General features: G+C 38.1%; 1 protein-coding gene across 12 annotated transcripts in view; it reads right to left on the bottom strand.

Annotated features, from left to right (window-relative positions):
- The window catches only part of SYNE1 (spectrin repeat containing nuclear envelope protein 1), a 433,377-nt gene that overhangs the window by 304,371 nt on the left and 109,730 nt on the right, over positions 1 to 19,276 (bottom strand). For 10 of the 12 annotated variants that reach the window (XM_036024918.1, XM_036024914.1, XM_036024915.1 and 7 more), the window contains exons 4-10: positions 18,280 to 18,375; positions 15,367 to 15,450; positions 10,411 to 10,431; positions 9,837 to 9,929; positions 8,779 to 8,957; positions 5,616 to 5,812; positions 3,115 to 3,224 (exon numbers count right to left, since the gene is read on the bottom strand). In XM_036024918.1, the coding sequence (XP_035880811.1) occupies positions 3,115 to 3,224; positions 5,616 to 5,812; positions 8,779 to 8,957; positions 9,837 to 9,929; positions 10,411 to 10,431; positions 15,367 to 15,450; positions 18,280 to 18,375 (780 nt within the window). The remainder of the gene's footprint in view (positions 1 to 3,114; positions 3,225 to 5,615; positions 5,813 to 8,778; positions 8,958 to 9,836; positions 9,930 to 10,410; positions 10,432 to 15,366; positions 15,451 to 18,279; positions 18,376 to 19,276) is intronic. The other 2 variants (XM_028510997.2, XM_036024910.1) reach the window with 1 other exon arrangement.

The raw sequence follows: 19,276 nt of genomic DNA on the forward strand, positions 1-19,276 counted from the left end.
GAATGAGTGATAAGTAACTGAACATTTAATAGGTGAGACAGATGAGTCAAGAGGCCTACTTCATTTACTATTGAGTGCTGATCATCCAGGAATACCTTTGTGGGGGAAGTTTCTTTACCCATTTTATTGACTGAAGCAACAAAAGCATAGTGTGTTTATGTCCAACAAGAACATTTGATTTAAAATGGTACCTAATTTAAATAAAATAACTAATTTGAATAAGTTCATAAAGAGGACAGACATCGAACACATAAAACAATGGAAGCCTGGAAGATATGATCATGCCAATATTTTAAAAGTGAATTAAAAGGATGGTTTACTGAGGCCTGCGCAGACACATCCTGGGTACCTGAGGCGATGGCATCAACAGCCCCAGCAGATACAGTCTGTAAAATCTTAACAGCTCACGGGATAGCAGTAGGTGGCCATTGAGCTTCATTGAACATAGGCCTTACATCATAAAAATGTAATTTTTTATTCAAAGGAGTCATTTTAGATAGTTATGCCCTGCATCACCAGTGCCACGTTACAGACATTGCAGTAATCCCCACCCTATTGTCCGTGTCCATGGGTCATACATGAATGCATACGTGTTCTTTGTCTAGTCTCTCCCCCTTCTTTCCATCATTACCCCCTCCCCCACCCCTCTGGTGGGCTGGGTGGAGGAGGGCAAAGGGGGAAAATTTGGGACAACTGTAATAGAATAACAATAAAAACATGATTAAAAAATAATCATGAAATAAAATAAAATAGCTGCACAACCATTAAAAAAGTGCCACATTAAAAAAGGGCAATGTTTATAATATATTCTTCTCAAAAGTAATTTTTGAAATAACACTGAAGAAATCATTTACATCCTATTTGTAGGGAAGGGATAGAGGGAAGGTTTAAAAGAACAACCAGAATTTACTTCCTGGATAATGAGATTAACATCAGAGTGAAAAAGCCAGGTGCATTAACAAGCTAACGTCGGCAGTGGGTGTTTCAAATCTCTAAGGGTTTTGCTTGAAACTCCTGTTCATGAGCATTAGGGAAGCATGCTCGTTCGTTCCTCAGGCTCTTCAGCCACGGATTTTCTCATATGAGGAGATGATCAATGCCAGAGAAATTAAAACAGTACAAACACTAAACCCAGATCAGAAATAAGTCCGATCGGGTAATAATATAAAAACATTTGATATAAAAATCAGATAGAAAGCTGATTTTCTCTATGCTGTATTTCCTAATACACTCCATTTAGAGTTTCTTATTTACACAGCAGAGTCCATTAATGCTGGATTAACTTCATCCAAACAACCGAGGATATAGCAGTTATAGGGTTTTTTCTTAATTCTTTCATGAAGTCACTGATGTCTACTCGTGCAATGCCGTTTCCTACTGGAAAACTTTGGGACATGCTCCCCTGGCCTTCCTTTGTCTCTCTTCAACCTGTTTCCAAGTTCATTTAGAAAGCTTATTTTATTTCTTGCTTTTCCTGTTGCTCTTCATTGTAATCTCAAAATTCCCCCAAAACTCTCTAAATGAAACTATGCAATGAAGATGGAGAGATAGCTTTAACACATTTTAAAAATTCCATGTATTACTTTCCCTGGTGTCATTTTGCCTTATAATTAATCATAAAAACAATGGTAAATCTAGCTATTTATAGTAAAAACTACTACTTTTAACAAATTAGGAGAACGGTAACATCCATTGTTATTGAAGACAGGGAAAACGGGCTCTCTGGTGAGCTGACTGGAGTGTAAAATGGGACAAACGTTCCTACAAGTGATGTGAAAACAGAAGAACACCACGTGATCTCACCTATAAGTGGAACCTAGTGAACTAAACAATCAAGCGTGCAAAACAGAACCAGAGACATGGAAATATAGAACAAACCAACAGTGACCAGAGGGGAGGGGGAAGGGGTATAACTGGAAAAATGGGGAAGCCTCAGTCAAGTCAAGGAACAGATATCAAGGGCTGGCTCATGGACAAAGACAATGTGGGGGCAGGGTGGGAGGTGAGGACTAAATGTGGGAGAGGTGAGATGGGCAGGTCGGGGGAGAGCAATGGGGACAACTGTAATTGAACTACAATAAAAAATGTTTTTAAAGCATTCAAAATCTGTAAGTTCTTTAGCCTAGGAAATACACTTCTAAGAAAGAACTGCAAAGCAGTGCTTGCTTGCAAAATTGTTCATCAAGCATTGCTTACATTAGCAAAAGAAATCAGAAATTTCTAGAAATTAAGATTGAATAAATAAATTACTGTACATATATAGGGTGACCTGGAGAGAACGCCATGGAAAAGTTTTGTACAGTGATGCCAAAGCAGGCAGAATTGAGGTTGGGAAGTGGGGGTGGGTGGGCCGGGGGGAAGTGGTGGCGGGAAAATAGAGACAACTGTATTTGAACAGCGATAAAATAAAATTAAAATAAAATAATTGTATGTATACTATGGTTCTATCTCTGTTAAAATATTATGTGTTTATATATATAAATGTTTGGACTCACACCAGCACACTATTGCTTTTCTAGAATATGTTCTCTCTAGAAGGTCAAATAGAGGTAATTTCTTTTTTTCCAATTTTTTCATTACAAGGAACATACGTCATTTCAGCAGTATGAAAACATGTAAATATTACTTAAACTATTGAAAGGCTAAAGAATCTAACCACAGTGGGTAATTAGAACTTTTATAAATTTGCCTTGTGTGGTGTGAGTAGCAATTTATATAAAGATATCTGAAAGTCGAAGTTCATTTTCATCAGATCGAGGAGAACAAGGGGACTCAAGACCCAGATGCACCAATAAGAGGTGGGAATGAAATCACTTCCATCCTCAAATTCCTGCAGTGGAGTTTCCCGACACCAATATCTTGCCTCAATTTCAAGTCATCAGTATTGCATACCTAGCATTTATGAATCATGTTTTCTCTACCATAGCCAGCAAACAAACAGGAGAACTCTCTCCCTGTAATAAATAACCTCCAAAAATCAGTGACATCTATTCTTTGTTCAGGTGTTCTCATATTCGAATGCATTACAGTTTGGGGCGGGGGGACAGCATGCTTCAAAACCCGAATCCCTTTCGTCGAGTGCATATCAACACTTGCAGATGAATGGACACTTACATCAGTCTCTAGCCCGTCAGGGCCGGTGTCGTGGATGTCGGGGTATTGTTTCAGGAACTGGGCGACATAGGTCATGATCGACTTCTCATCTGGCTTATCTACATCCACATCTGGGGAAACCAAAATCAAGGGTGAAGACGTGAATTCACATTACAGTGTGGTACTACAGTGTTGAGATCTAGCCAGTATATCGAGGACAATGTCCCAAAGGAAGAAGAGAAATAAAGGTTGTGTTTCTCTAAACACAACCTTTTTGGGGGGAGGGGCAGGGAACAAATGTAGTCTGAATGACACATGGTGGAAATTTTACAATTCATAAAGAGGATATATTAACTAGGAGCTTTAGGAAAGCAGTATCTTGTTTCATCTAAATCTCAACATGAATTGATCAAAAACCTGAGACACTATATGGCTATTCAGATGTTCGATTTAGTTAATAAAATACAAATATTAAGTAAAGTTCAGAACTGCAGTGAATGGGCAGTATTTAAAACACAGGTATGGCACTGAGAAACAAGTAACTATAAAGCTTGTGTAACTGTGTATGGCCACATATATATTCCCCCCCAAATCCTGCAAATTTTGCTTTAGAAAAAAGGAAGATGTCACATATTCAATTCCTTAGAAAGCCTTTCCATTGTTAAGCAATCTCTCTAAATTACTGTACTTAGAACAATCAAGTGCTTTTTGAAGGAGACACAGAACCTAAAAAGATTCCAGTCATTGTCATGTTAAGTTTATAAATGTTTACCTAATAAAATTAGTAAAATTCAGGCAAAGATATTTATGCACATTTAATAATTATGCATGGCATAGGACTATATGAATAAAAGGTATTGAATATTATGAAAAGTCTTTTAAATATTCTTTTTAAAATAAATGAAAGAAGTGATCATATTTTGGAGATTAAAAATATAAAATGTGTACCTACAGAGTAAAAAAATAAAACAAAAGAAACAAAAAAATCAAAATGGAAATATAAAACTGCCCTAATATTTTGTGATGTTCCTTGTGCTTTGAGATATAATTTCTCAGGCCTATTAATGTGGGGTCTAAAAAGTTGCAACTTAAACAACTTAAAAAGAAACAAAGATAATCATTCTGGAATCTGTAAGATGGCCCAAAGGTGATTTTAGAAAGGACAAAACCACTGATGTAGAAGATGCACCTGAAGAAGGAGTAACACTTACAAAATGTGAAACTAGAAAGAAAAACAACAGTTAATATATGAGTACGTATATGCTTTTAAGTATATACATAACTAAACCACAAAATAATTAATCTATGTTTATACATTCAAGTTGATTAAGTAGCTTTTTGATAGGAAAGTGCTCACTGGGAAAATAAAGGATCACCTTACAAGGGGTAGCCTGGGTTTGGGCCATCTCATTCTCTGATCATCAATGAAAACATTGCATTCCTCTGGTCCAGTGGGTATAAAGAAACCATTTGTACTCTCCTCTCATCCCATTCCAGGAAAAATTTGAGCTCAGGTGCGTCCTCTGAAGCTGAGATAAGGGTGCGGCTTTCCCCAAGTGCACTGGATATTGTTGGGTCTTGTTGTGCAGAAACAAGGTGGGAAGCTCTGGCTTCCCTTGTGAATCTAGGGGCCCAAAGCAGGTTCCTAAAGGGCCAGGGATCACCAGGCTGCTCCCCCATCTCATAGAAGACTCACTGTAAGTCTCCGAAGCGTACTCTTGGAAACACAGGTGCATCCACTTTGACACTGTTTTACCTTGCAAAATAACTCACTTACACTGTACTTTCACTTCTGCATTCATTAATACAATTTCCAGACATGCCAACCCAAACATGCAATTATCTCCAACTTTTGGGAAGTTCACTTGGACACTTTTACTTCAATATAACAAACAACTCAGTTTATTAAAGAGTATTAAAGTCCTCAAAATCGCCTTTTGAAAACTTGAAAGAGTTAGCTCCATTTCTAAAAGGTCTTCAAATTCAGAGCCTTACCAAAACGGTCCCCAACAACTGCAGTGAAAAATATTAGTCAACCATTTGTGTAGTTTTCTTGATTGACAACCCAAACACTGGATGGTTACCAATATTTCTAAGTATTTAATAACTGAAGTTTTAAAAAGATGATCTTAGGTTACTAATAATCTTTTATTTTTTTTCCAGATTCTTTGGAGTTATACACATGCAGTAGTCCCTTTATCCAGTGACATGGTTCCCCCCAAAACACACACTTATAAAGCTTTCCCTCCACCCACAAGTACAATGAGTGCAGTTCGCCTCACCGAGCCCCTGATGTCAAAATGGTGATAGAGCAAATGGTGACTGCAGTGACAGAGCTGTATTTTGCTCCCAAATGTAGCAATAAATGGTTTTTTTCCAAAAGAAATTAGTCCAGGAAGATACTGTTTATTTGTGCTTTTCTCAAATGTTCTAGCCTCTCAGCGAGTCTTGAAAGTCATCTATAATTTCTGGGTGTTAAACATACAAACCCACCAAGTTGTGTCCACAATGATTGAACGAACCTTCAGGATCTAGTAACCTGGGGATCCCCAGTTCTGTTTCGGCGATAGTGAAAGCCTCCTCCAGGTTTTCTCGGTTAGATCTTCCTTTCAACCTCTCCAAGTCCACTAGCTCTGGGCGAATAGCGTGGATGACCGAGTGAAAGGCAATCCCGTTTCTCCAGCTCCGCCCGAAGTCCTTTACTTCTATACTGGTCTGCCTTTGTGAAATTAAAAAATAAAAGAAGGATGTCACATTCTGAATGCAAAACATGCATTTTTCTCAAGGCCTCATGCAGAATCCAACACTCATTAGCAGTACATGATACGTGGTTATCTATAGCAGTTAACTGGTTTTGAGAAAAACTGAGCAGAACAGTATTTTTAGAGGGTAATAAGATGTAAAAATTCTGCTTCTACACTTAAAGATTTCCATAGTAGATTTTTCAGTAATTGAGACAATTTAAACCACATATTAAATAAAACCATTTTGGAGCCCTGGCTGGCGTAGCTCAGTGGATTGAGCGTGGGCTGCGAACCAAAGTGTCGCAGGTTCAATTCCCAACCAGGGTACATGCCTAGGTTGCAGGCCACAGCCCCCAGCAACCACACATTGATGTTTCTCTCTCTCTCTCTTTCTCCCTCTCTTCCCTCTCTAAAAATAAATAAATAAAATCTTTAAAAAAACAAAACTATTTTTGGTAAAAATGTGTAGCAAAATAAAAAAAGGATACAATTATAAAAACATATTTTTTGAAAAACTAACATTTTTAATGATAATGATAAGCAAACTGTGTTGTACATGAACATTAATAAACATTAAATGAAATAATATCATTCAAATCTCTTATTTTGCCCAATGTCCTCAAAATTTCTATGAATTGTAAGATAAAACATATCTGACTGATAAAACCAATTAATATCAAAAGTTGATAAATGCCCTTAAATTTTACCTCATAAACTTAAGATTCATTTTCAATAATGTTTTACCAAGGTACATTCAGTTTGCACAAAATATATTACCCTAAATATAGCATCATTTGATCTAATCATTGGCTTCCTAACTAAATATTAAAAAAAAAATTTGTAAGACTCTAGAATTTGTAATCTTGAATCTTCTCCTAGTTCTTTTAGCGTTTCTGTCCTTGGCAGTGCCTATATAATTTTTTTTTCAGTCAACATACTGGCCAACATCTACCAGGCTGAGCAGAATGTTCTGTTATCTATTCATTTGTATATTTGCCTCTGGCTTCATCCTACTTTTCTGCCCGTATTTTCCCTTTGCCCATATTTTCTTACTTTGTACTCTGTGTCTCATAAGCCACCTCAAAATATTTTTTTAACAAAACAAGGTGGGTTATAAATGAATAATTAGCTAATAAATATCCATTACATAATATGTTTTCTGATTTTCTTGAACTTGTTTATTGTTTTATACATTTTTGAAAAACAAATATATAAAACATATCTCTAAATATTTACTGTGTTGGAATAATTTGAAACATTTCACTATGTTTTCTTCTATATTTACTGTTTGTGTTCACAAACACACACACCCTACTCTGTCTCATATTAGATCAAAGTGCATATGATATTCCTGAAAAGGTTGTATTAGTCCAAATCTCTCATTTAAAAATCTTAGATGCAAAAAGTGATGAAGTATGCATAGTTTATGAGCACTTTTGACCTCTAATACATATTACTAAGTTATTTCAAATGGATCTGATATATATATCTTTGTTTGCTTATATTATTAATTTTGTCCTGAAATACAATTGTTTTCTTTTTCTTCGTTGAAAACAAGGCATGCTCTCATTTCTGAGAGTCCATACTGTTAGTACGTGAAACCATTAAAAAGTAAAAGAGACAGCGTCGGGTGCTTAACTCTCTTAAGCTGCTGGAACATTTTTTGATTTAATACTCAAATTTTTCAAATTTTTACATAAAAACTCACGTTCAACACAAAGTTTTATTACAGCAGCACCAGGACAAATGCCATAGCATGTGGCTGCCAGCCTGCTCCTTGTCCACTTAACCCGCAAAGGAGACGGGTGATGCGCACTGCAGGCGAGTGCAAACAGCACACCAGCGATGGGGGAGGGGCTTTTCATTGCGTTTCTACTCCAGTCTTTCAAGAGCCACAAAGCTCTGCTTTCAGACATATTTTTGAATGCAATTTGATTAAAAAATATGCCCCAAGTTAGAAAACCACCAACACACTTTAAAAATTAAACAGAACTATATGTTAGTGACACTAATTATATCTTCTTTATGCATCTCTCCTTATTTTTGTTTTTCAAGTACTTTAAAAAGAGAACTCCCTATCTTTAGTGCCTCAATATTTTATAATGGTAAGTACTTGTTTACAACTATTTTCCAGAAATAAAGAATATGATTCAGATTAGATTTAGTCAGCCAAAACAAAATAGAAAGTCAGTTAATTTTACATATCATTTAGAAAATCACAACTTCTTTGTGAAGACAGCTTATCACAGACCACACCTCTCCACACAATATTGCTATGATCAGTTAAAAATTGTACTGAAATTGTTATGAAAAGATACTTTTTCAGAGTAGTACTTTTCTATCCACAATTATCACATAAATGTACACACATGTCAATTTATTTTACTTAGAAGGAAACAAAACTAGAAGCAAATTATCCATCCATAAAGCTGGAATTGACATTCCAGATACATGATGAAACCAAAGGGAAAAAATTAAAAAATAAACTTGCTAGAAACTTGCAGGAAATAACGACAAATATAATATTTCAAAAGGTGAGCTTTAATTCACATTATTATTAAATGAACCCAAGTCTCATAACAAGATAATCACATTTAAATCTCAAGTTTATTTGTGTAAAGATTTTTTAATGGGAGCAAAAGTCCAAATAATGACTTAAACAAAATTAGCCCTCATGCTACTACTAATCATAGTGTAGGGATTAAATGACAATTAATCAGGCCCAATGACATGAAGGAGGAATTGGCTTTACTACAGCATTTTTCTAGAGTATTCGTGATGATTTGTGTTTATATTTTAACTCAAGGAAAGAACAAAACAAGACCTGAATCAGAGTCACTCCTTCCAACGTCTCTTCAAATGCTGCAATCATTAGAAGACGGACACAGCGGTAAACTGATGACTCAGATTATTCAAGGGTATCCGCACTCCTGGTACTTACTTGGCTGCTGTGTATTGAACCCACTTCAACAAAGCCTTCTTAGCATTTCCTTGGATCTTGGTGGCTACCTTCCGTTTGCTGGGGGGGCTGGCCGTCTCCGAGCTGGCCATGCTGTCCAGCGAAGATGTGCTGCTGGACAGGGACTGCAGCTGCGGCAGGTTGCTGGTCAGCTCCTCGATCTGCATGCGCGTAAATCATCGGTGAAGACAGAAGAATGAGCTTTGTTCTCCTTTCCCCAGAGGTCTACTTTCCCAACTAACAATGGTTTATCTTAATACCCTCATCACTGCCAACAAAATGTAAGTTCTTAAAGGACAGGATTGACATCTTACTCCACTTGGTACTTCCCGCTGCATCTAAACCTGTGCAGAGGTAACTTTCATGCAGTAATAAACACTCAGGAAATACACGTGGCTTAATAAATAAAACCCAATGGCTACCCAAAACATGGAGTGCACAACACCAAAAGTAAATGTAAAAGGTCTAAGGTAAACTATGGACCTTGAATGACAGACAATGTTGTGTCAACACAGGTTCTTTAGTTGTAACAAACATACCGCTTAATCAGGAATGTTGGTTATGGGGTGGCTATGCATGTGTGGGGGCAGGGTTATGGAGGAAATCTCTTTACCTTGGGCTCAATTTTGCTATAAACTTAAAACTGTTCTAAAATCATGCAGGCTAGAACTGCTATTCTGGGTGGAATGGCAAGTTGATTTCACCCCTTCATGTCCAATAGGAATATAGGAGCGCCCTTCCAGCGACCAAAGAAACATTTTCTGATCTTCCTGTTCCAATGTCATGCTTACTGTGTCCTCTCCACTTTTCCTATTGGGGACCTATGTCAGAGTTTTTGGGGGGAAGTTCCATGTACATAACACCTTCACAGGGAAGAAGAGGATTCTGCTACCAAAAGCCAATGTATGTGTGAAGGTCAGATTTCTGCCAGCTTGGGAATGTACCCCCAAAATATGACAAATGACAGCATTATTAAAATGTCCACAATGACTTCCCTCCACGACATTGTATCAACTGATAAGGGAACTGTAGCACAATACCTGGAAATAGAGGATAATGGTCCACACCAGTCCAAGAACTATTGAGGGTCGGCCATCAGCAATATCAGTGGCGTTAATGTTGACTAATTTAATCTGTTTGAAAAGAAAAACTGTACTAGTAATGTACTGGAAGACAGTAACCCATTTAACTGTGCAACAACGAGCACCCTATCAGACATCAGGGAGACCTGGCCGTGCCTACGCAGTGATGCACACGAGGGGGCAGGGCGAGCCGTGGTGAAAACAATGAGCACGCGGTTTCAGTGGGGATGTCAGGAGCATTCACTGGGTGCACACAATAAAATTAACTACAAGATGAAATAAAACGCTTTCAGTTGAAAAAACACGCCATCATGCAAGTAATTACCAACAAAGTGCCAGACAGAAAAAAAAAAAAAAAAAAAAAAAAAACGTTATTCTTTACATTCAGGACTTGACTGGAACTTAAAAGAAACCGGGATGAATAGTTTAAGAAGATGCACTTACTTTGAAGTTTGTTACCAAATAGCATGAAACTTATGTTCTCTTTTACCTATAAAAGTCAGGAGTTAAAAATTCTAAAGTTGGTACTAACCGGTGATCCTCTGTACATGGACTGACATGAAAAGCAAAGGGAGAAGATGATACACAAACATAAATAACCTCTGAAAATCAGCCGTATTGGTTCCAAGGGAATAAAAATGTAGGTAGGACATTTATAGCATTATTTGGAGAATGCATTTAAAAGACAAAGGCAAGCCAAGACAGAGTAAAGTGGAGAAAGACTGTTAGTGTCCAGTTCCCTACTCTTGGGCACTGATAACTGTAAAGTACTCAGGACACAGGCTAATCTGCATACAGTTGTTCCCAATTATTCATTTCAAAGCCTTCCCAGCAATTAACAATGTTACTTCCTAAGTCCTAGCAAAAGGATTTTATCTCAGCCAATGTCTGTAGAATACAGTTAGAACTGCTCATCAACCTTTTCATAATCCCTAAATACAAAAAAATAATAATAAAGTACTCAAACTCCTCGCTTAATAATTTTCAGCCACGATTTCATGAGCTGTTTTATTATTAATAATAAAGATCAGAACTTTGAAAAAGGTTTACTTTAATAAAAATTTATCAGATGCATAATCATCCCACAAATACTTTACTCTTGAGTAATTAGTTTCAATTTGCTAGTTATCCATTAAGAGGAGTAGTGTAAACGCTAGCATAAAAAGCATTGGGAGTAATTTGATTTACATTTATGGAATTTTGTCTCCCTGGCAACTTTTGTGCATCATGTTCAGAGACAGAAAACAATTGAGAACTGACATAGACTGTCAGCTTATGCATCTGCTTCTCTGAAGCCTAGCCCTGTGTAAGACATATAATATGTTTGTGGAAAATAAGAACCTTCAAGCCCTGGCTGGCGTAGCTCAGTGGATTGAGTGCGGGCTGTGAACCAAAGTGCCGCAGGTTTGATTCCCAGCCAGGGTACATGCCTGGGTTGCAGGCCATAACCCCCAGCAACCGCACACTGATGTTTCTCTCTCTCTCTCTTTCTTCTTCCCTTCCCTCTCTAAAAATAAATAAATAAAATCTTAAAAAAAAGATGAACTACTTTCTTAAAAAAAATAAGAACCTTCAAATTTCTTTAAACTTTTATAACAGAACCTACTGCAATTTTTATAATCATTTTGATTCTTTTATAATTTCTCTGGAATTTTCTCCCCATTTATTTTAGTATCCATGGACCATAGATTTATAACATATCCTAATAAGCATAAGATTGCAGTTTACCCTCTGTATCCTTGGGTTCCAACCACCAATCGAAAATATTCTAAAAACATAAGTTCTGTTGTTGGGGACATGTACTGTGTAGTTAGACCCATGATGGGTGGGCTTGCAGTGAATGCACAGACTTTTTTTCTTATCTTATTCCTTAAACAATACGGTAAACTGTTTACATGGTACTTACATTGGGTTAGGTATTGTAGGTAATCTAGAGATGATTTAAAGCATACTCAAGGATGAGTGCCGTTACATGCAAATGCCATGCCCTTTTATATAAGGGACTTGCGCATCCTTGGGCTTTGGTATCTTTGGGGTCCTAGAACCCTCCCTCCACCCCACCCCCCCGCAACACACAGAAACCAAGAGAGGCTGTAATGCATTTCATAGAGGACAGATCATTTCCTCTTCCTTGTATATCATTCATTTTAAAAATGTGATTGAATTTAAGTTGATCTTCCTATGTCTACCAAGCTCTAACTATACTATGGAGTTAATATATTCAACCTACAGAACCTAATGTTTGCTCAACTTGTGAAAAAATGTTTTTAATCATTATTTTCTCTCCTAAAAACTGTGGTTTCACAATGGATTTACAGAGCACAGGTTTGTTTGCTTTTGACTTCCTCTCCTTTGAAAAATCCCATTAAGCTTACAATAAATTCTTAATAGCCTAGGAGGTGGGATGAGCAATGGAGAGACATCCAAAGAGACTGAAACTCTTCCAGAAGCCAGAAAGAGGATGGAATTACATGACTGAATAAAACCAGACAAGAATATTGGACCCGTGGCTCTCAAAGTGAACTCAGAGCAGCAGCAAACACATCCCCGGGGACCTTGTTAAGCATGCAGAACCCGAGACTTCACCCCAGACCTGCTGAACCAGCAGCTGAGGGAGTGCAGGCCAAGAATCTATTTCCACAAAACCCCCAGGTGGTTCTGATGTATGTCAGCCTTTCAGAACCCTGGACTAGATCACTATACTTGACCCACATAATCTGGAAAATTTTGATTTTGCAAGCCAGAAACCAGGATGGATTGAGCTGTGTGTCCCCTAAATTTGTATGTTGAAGCCCCAGTTTGCAATGTGCCTGTATTTGGAAGTATGGCCATCGAGAAGGCAATTAAAGTTAAATGAGGTTGTAAGGGTGCGGCCCCAAATTACAAAAGGCTAAGTCTAAGAGTATTGGTACAACCATTTTCAAGGAAAATAGGCAATGCCTTAAAAAACTATATATACACTTACCTTTAGATTAAGCAATCACACTTCTAAGAATTTACCCAGAAAGTGTACTTTCAATAATATGGAAGTATATATGGCAGTTATTAATTGCATCATTGTTTCTGTTTGAGTAATATTAGAAACAATCTAACTGCTCATTCTTAGGAGAGTGGTTACATAAACTCGGGCACATCCAGACCATGGGATACTATGCAGCTATGAAGATGAATGAGGAAGACCTCCATGGACTGAACTGATGTGGATGATTTCTAGGATATGCCGTTAAATTTAAAAAGCAAGTGCAAAAGTGCTTCTGTAGTACACTTCCCTCGTGTGAAAAAGAGGGAGTATATGAAGATATATCTGCTCACCTGTGCAAAAGAAACACAGGCATGATAAATAAGAAACTCAAGAGACTACTGACCTAGAAGAGTGAAAGGGAGAGAAAGGGAAGGGAATGATGATGGAGTAGTAAGGATGAGGAAGGAGTGGCATTTCTCCAAGTATAACTTACTCTTAGAATCATAGTAATGAACTCATTACTATGTGATAAATAAAAATAAAATAATCAACTAGAATGTGTGTGTGTGTGTATGGGGAGGTTATCCAAAATGGAATAGAACTCTATTTCAAATGAATAACACAATCACACAAATGGGATGGGAAGAACAGAAGTAACCTAAGTAAATTTGGGAAACAGCCTTTGACAGGCTATTGCAATGCTAAGGACCAAAAGAACTGCACAGAAATGTCGCTCCCCAGTTAGTAAATCTGTTTCTCACAGGGTGATGGGCTAGCAATTCTGAAACTATTTTATGTGCATACGAGGGCTGAAAAATAAGTGAGTGTATTATAGATGAGAGCCACTGTCTCACTGTAAAAGAAAACAGAAACAAGCATGGAGAGCTAGAATAAATTTTGTGGCACTGCATTGAAATCAGAAGTATCAGTTTCAACTACTAGTGCATATATAGTATAGTATATATACATACACTATATATAGTACACACAGTATATGTATATAAACTATACTATATATGTGTGTATATATGTATGTGTGTACACACATGCGCGCACACACACACACATATGGCTAAAGAGGAAAGGAGGTGAGAGGGAGGGAGGAAGGGTGTGAGAGAGAGACAGAGAGAGAGAGAGAGATGCCCAAATTACTGGACATTTTCTAGATCTGTCTGTTGAGAGGGCCTAAGAGCAATGAAATCTCAGTAGCAATGAGCACACCCAAATCTCGGTTTCCAAATGAGGTCATTTGCTGACAACAGAATCAAAACTTCCTTAGAAAAGTAGCTGATCCTAGAACTGGGGCAGGGAAAATACAAGATAAACAAGAACCAGCCTGAAGAAACTTTTAATGGCCAACAATTTGAACAAAATAACAATAATGATAGTATTGGATTAAAACTACAGGACAAAACAAATATCCACGCATTTATGCTAAAATAAACAACTGAATAAAAGTGGAGGAAAAAAAGAAATCTTTTCTCATAGTACAATTCCCATTAATGCATGTATAAGGAATGGGAGAAATATAAAATTACCATTTAGCAAACAACACAGAAATAACTACTGAAGGCAATCAATGCCAAAATTAGTGAGCAAAGTTTAAGAATAAGATGGCTGGCGTAGCTCAGTGGATTGAGCGCGGGCTGGGAACCAAAGTGTCCCAGGTTCGATTCCCAGCCAGGGTACATTCCTGGGTTGCAGGCCAGAACCCCCAGCAACCGCACATTGATGTCTCTCTCTCTCTCTCTCTCTCTCTCTCCCCCTCCCTTCCCTCTCTAAAAAATAAAAAAAAAAAAAGAATAAGAATATTAGCACAATCTCAGTTATCTCCCTAAGTTATTTCTCAGTCATAATATAAAGAGAAAATAAAAATTTTACCAGAAAAGAAGTACAGGAAATGACCTTACCATTGATGAAGATCAACATGACCAGCAATAAGACCTATCAGTAGCTTATAGCCTCTAATATGATGCATGGACAAGAATACAACATCACTTCCCTGGAATTCTTGCAGAACATGCATAACTTCAATACAATCATGAAGTGGAGAAGCATTCTTCAAAATAACTGACCAGCAGTTCTCAAAAGTGTCAAAGTTATGGAAGACAAGGAAAGGAGGAGAAACTGCCATAGAGAGGAAGAGGCAGAGGATCAAACACAAGGTGTGTGAGTGACTGCATCCTGAAGACGAATAAGACGCTGGGGGAAAAGTGAAGATATCAGATTAATGCCTATGCTGCAGTATCAGACCAGTTTGAATTTCCACATTTTGATCATCGTACTATGTATACATACATATACTATGTATAAGTTCTTAAACTAGAAAAAGCTAAATGCAGTATAGACAGTATAGACATGAAATATCTGTTTGGCCACTTTTCTGTAAATCTAAACTCATTTTACAATAATATTGCATGTGTGTGCCCTGGAGGTTATGTGCAGTGTTTTGACTCCATGGTCAATATTAAAAGCATCTGTTGCCCACACCTTCTTCTTCGAGTGTTTTGGTTTTGTTTCTCTTACCTTCCTGCCTTCGAGGAAATTGAGGGCAGTGCCGATGTTAGCCACAGCATGGATCCGCTTCATCCGGCGTCCTTGTTCGCAGGGCTGTGAGAGAAGACGAAAAGATCAAAATGCAGAAATTAAAAAGGTAGTTCCATAAGACTATTTTTTACAACTTTAAAAAATAGTTACAAAGTGTATTTAAGTGTATTTAAGTACACTTGAAGAACATTCAAGAACAACCAGCATTACTCAATTTCTCTAAAGGTTCGCAGACACACAAAGGGGCATTATCCATCCACACGGCACCTTGAAAGCGCATCAGTTTACACAATGAAGGCATTCCTTCTCATTTTCTCTGTTCATGCATTTGCCTTTCTGGTTTCCCTGTATCTTAAAGCAGAAATCGTCCAAATTCCTATGTTTTCTCCTGAGACTGCCACTCATACTCACATATGTTAGGAAATATTTACATGAAAAGTACTCTCAGCCCTGGCTGGCGTAGCTCAATGGATTGAGCGCGGGCTGCGAACCAAAGTGTCGCAGGTTCGATTCCCAGTCAGGGCACATGCCTGGGTTGCAGGTCATGGCCCCCAGCAACCGCACACTGATGTTTCTCTCTCTCTCTCTTTCTCCCTCCCTTCCCTCTCTAAAAATAAATAAATAAAATCTTTTTAAAAATTATGTTAAAAAAAAAGAAAAGTACTGTCGCTGCACGTGGAAGGGCACAAGGTATACAGGAAACCTCTGTACTTTTCTCTTCCTGTTGTTGTAAACCTGAAACTGCTCTAAAAGTGTTTTTTTTAAAGGACTGTTGGTCACTCACCATTTTTAAAAATTATACTAACATGAAAGGTTATTGACAATATCTAGCATTTCTCTGTTTGGATGACTAAAATACATGGAGCACCTGAGCCAGGGTTAAAAAGGAGGACTCTGAGAATGAAAAAAAAATATTATTCATGCAGTGTATGTTCTGGTTACTTATGTTTGAGCTTCTGAAACTTATCATGTGCTTTCCTTGTACCACAATGTTAATTTTAGAACTCAAAATAAGTTCAATGAGATGGATAGCATTAGCCTCCTTGACATGGACAGGAGCCAAATGGGTAAGTGAGGTGAAGGGATTTCTCTGTGATTGCGTAGCTGGTAAACTGAGCTCCTCTCTTGACAATCAACCCTCAATAATCTCCCATTAAAGCTCAAAACAGGACTTTTTATTTTCCAGTTAGAGTGTACCAGGTAATACATTTTTATGATATGATTTTAAAACAAATATTTAAGTAACTATACCTGAATGAGCAGGGCACTTATACAGAAGTAGGATTCTTATGTCCAAACTATACACTTCTAAAATCATTTAGCATGGCAGGTAAATGCCCATGAAGGTTTCTGCATATTGATGGCCAAGTACAGTGGCAAAATTATATGGACACTTAGCGTAATATGCTTCTTAAATACACCCATTTGAATTGTAATGAAGCTTCCTTCAACTTTCTAGGAAATACATTAATACATTAATACATTGTCATTATATGACAATGACCAGCTATATATGGCAATCAAGGGAGTATATATTTCAATTCAATGATGTACATCTCAATGTTAATCCAATTTATGTAGTCAATGTCTATGTCTTTCTCTTCCAAATTGGCTGTTCATGTGTCTTGTTCAATTTCCCTCAAGACAGAGCCTAAGACAAGGACTTGGCTGCGTGTAGGTTATTGGGGAGACAACCCCAGGTAGCAGGAATGAGGATTTATGAAAAGTGAAATAGGGAAGGGGTAAAAGCCAATAAAGCGTGTGGTCTTGAGGGTCCATGGTGGGCAACTGGATGTGGTCCCCCGGGGACCCCTTTGGGCACTCTATGAGATCTGTAAAATATGCCTCGGAACCATTCCTCCTGCAAATGCCACTCTGGAGCATTATTTATGGACCCTCGTCGCCACTGGCTGAGGGTCCTTTGGGACCATTAAGTCTCCCATACTTGAGGGCTGCCTGGTACTTTGATAAGCCCTGAGGGAAGAATCCCAGAGACAGGCTACCAGTTTGTGATGTCAGATGCTGGCGGAGGGTGTGGTGACGTCCAGCCCTGTGTGGCTGAAATCAGACGGGAGCAGAGATGACATCCAGGGCACAGAAAGCATCTGCTACAATATGCGTCAAGTTGGATAACTGACTTATGCAAAATTAGTACCCCTTTGTATTTTTCACTAAACAATGATCTTCCAGAAGCTATTTTGAGGACTTCCTCCACAAAATTAACCAAAAATTAGTGTTCAGGGAAGAGCAATTTTTAAATAACTAAATTATCCAAGTAACAATGATTAGGTAGTTCTTGTCAAGATGCAATAGATAAAGAAAAAATACGAGTGCTCCCAATTTTAGACCCTGTGTCTAGTACGTTATACAACATTATGAAGACTATTTCCTGAGCTTCTTTCTCTCATTACAGGAAACATCTTATAAATAGTTTATGTTTGCAAACTACTTACTTCTCTACCACTCTGAAAAGGAAAAAAATAGCCAGAAAAAAAATAAATATTTTATTACTTGAGTAATGTAGAAAAATATATTTACAGCTCACTGGCAATGCTGTTTTTCACTCAGCAGGTTTCGCGGTGCATAAGACAAATGAGTCCGCACGAGCTGTTCCCAGGACAAGTGACTGATGCCGGAGGATGTCCACAGCTTATGGGGAAAAAGGCCACGTTGAATTCTTGGCCAGTCTACTGAGGGAATGCACGAACAAGAAAGGGACTGTATTCCTTGCTCCCCAAAGTGACCAGTTGTCTAGTGCTTCCTGCGTATCACTGACTACAGAAGAAAAAAACTTGATCTTACATGCACAGAGTCCCTTACGCTTCCAGCTCCACAAACACCAATTCTGAATGGAGACAATGTGACAAGTCTGGTCACGGCAAAGATTCTTACCAGTTTCTGCCCGGACAGGACCTCCAGGAGAGCAAGCAGCTTAACACCATCCTTCATGTCTTCAAAAAGGTTTTCTACCACCATTGGGGGTTTCCGCTGTAAAATAAAAAATGAGTAAATGCAAAAATTGCTTGTCTCTCCCTCTGTCATACTTTTGCTCCTCACTGTGGTGAAATTTGCAGGAGAAATTTCTAAAGTTCCTGCAGGATTTATTTTGGCAATTACCTCTTGATATTTCACATGTATACCAGCATCTTTCTAGGAAGGGATTTGTGACAAGGGCGAGGGAGTATGGAATAAGGAGCATTATCAATGTAATAGAGGGGAGACGTTGAAGCAGGACCTAAAAGGGGGCAGGAGGTACCCCAGTTAAATGAGAATAACCTCACTGAGTGAGCATATCTCCAGGGCTTCAACCAGGTGCTGCACCCTGTCTCCCAGGTAGCTTAGCTCAGCGACCTGCCGCGGGAGCACTGTCAGCTTGGCCAAGGGCACAGATTCCATTTCCTGTGTGCTGGCTGGCTATGTTCTGCTCCACAGCCTGGCAAACCTTCTCTCACAGAGCGGCACGGAACCCAGGGGATCACAAGGGCAAGGGTGCAGACGGATCAGTGAAAAACTGTCACCACTACTAGAAAAAATAAGTCGAGGCCCACTTTCAGTTCACAGAAGATCTTTTATTGTTTATGAAGATCATTAAAATACTCAATATACTGGGTTCATCAAAATTAAATTAAGGGGTATCTTGGCTTTAAAAAAAGTAAAGAAGCGATAATGCTAATGTTGATGGGCAACAGAGGGTAGGGGTTCTCAGGTTTTTCGTAGAATAACATTTTTTTTCTATTTATCACCTAGGTTCAATCTCTATAGCTTTCTGATTCTGTGTCATGTTAAAGACCTGAGGCTGGTTTCCTCACTTGGAATCACCTTTCTTCAAAAAAGAGAAATTTCTATGTTGCAATATTTAATTGCCAAATGTTTTATTGAAATGTGACTT

The sequence above is a fragment of the Phyllostomus discolor genome, chromosome 4 (assembly GCF_004126475.2).
Source record: "Phyllostomus discolor isolate MPI-MPIP mPhyDis1 chromosome 4, mPhyDis1.pri.v3, whole genome shotgun sequence".
NCBI lineage: Eukaryota > Metazoa > Chordata > Mammalia > Chiroptera > Phyllostomidae > Phyllostomus > Phyllostomus discolor.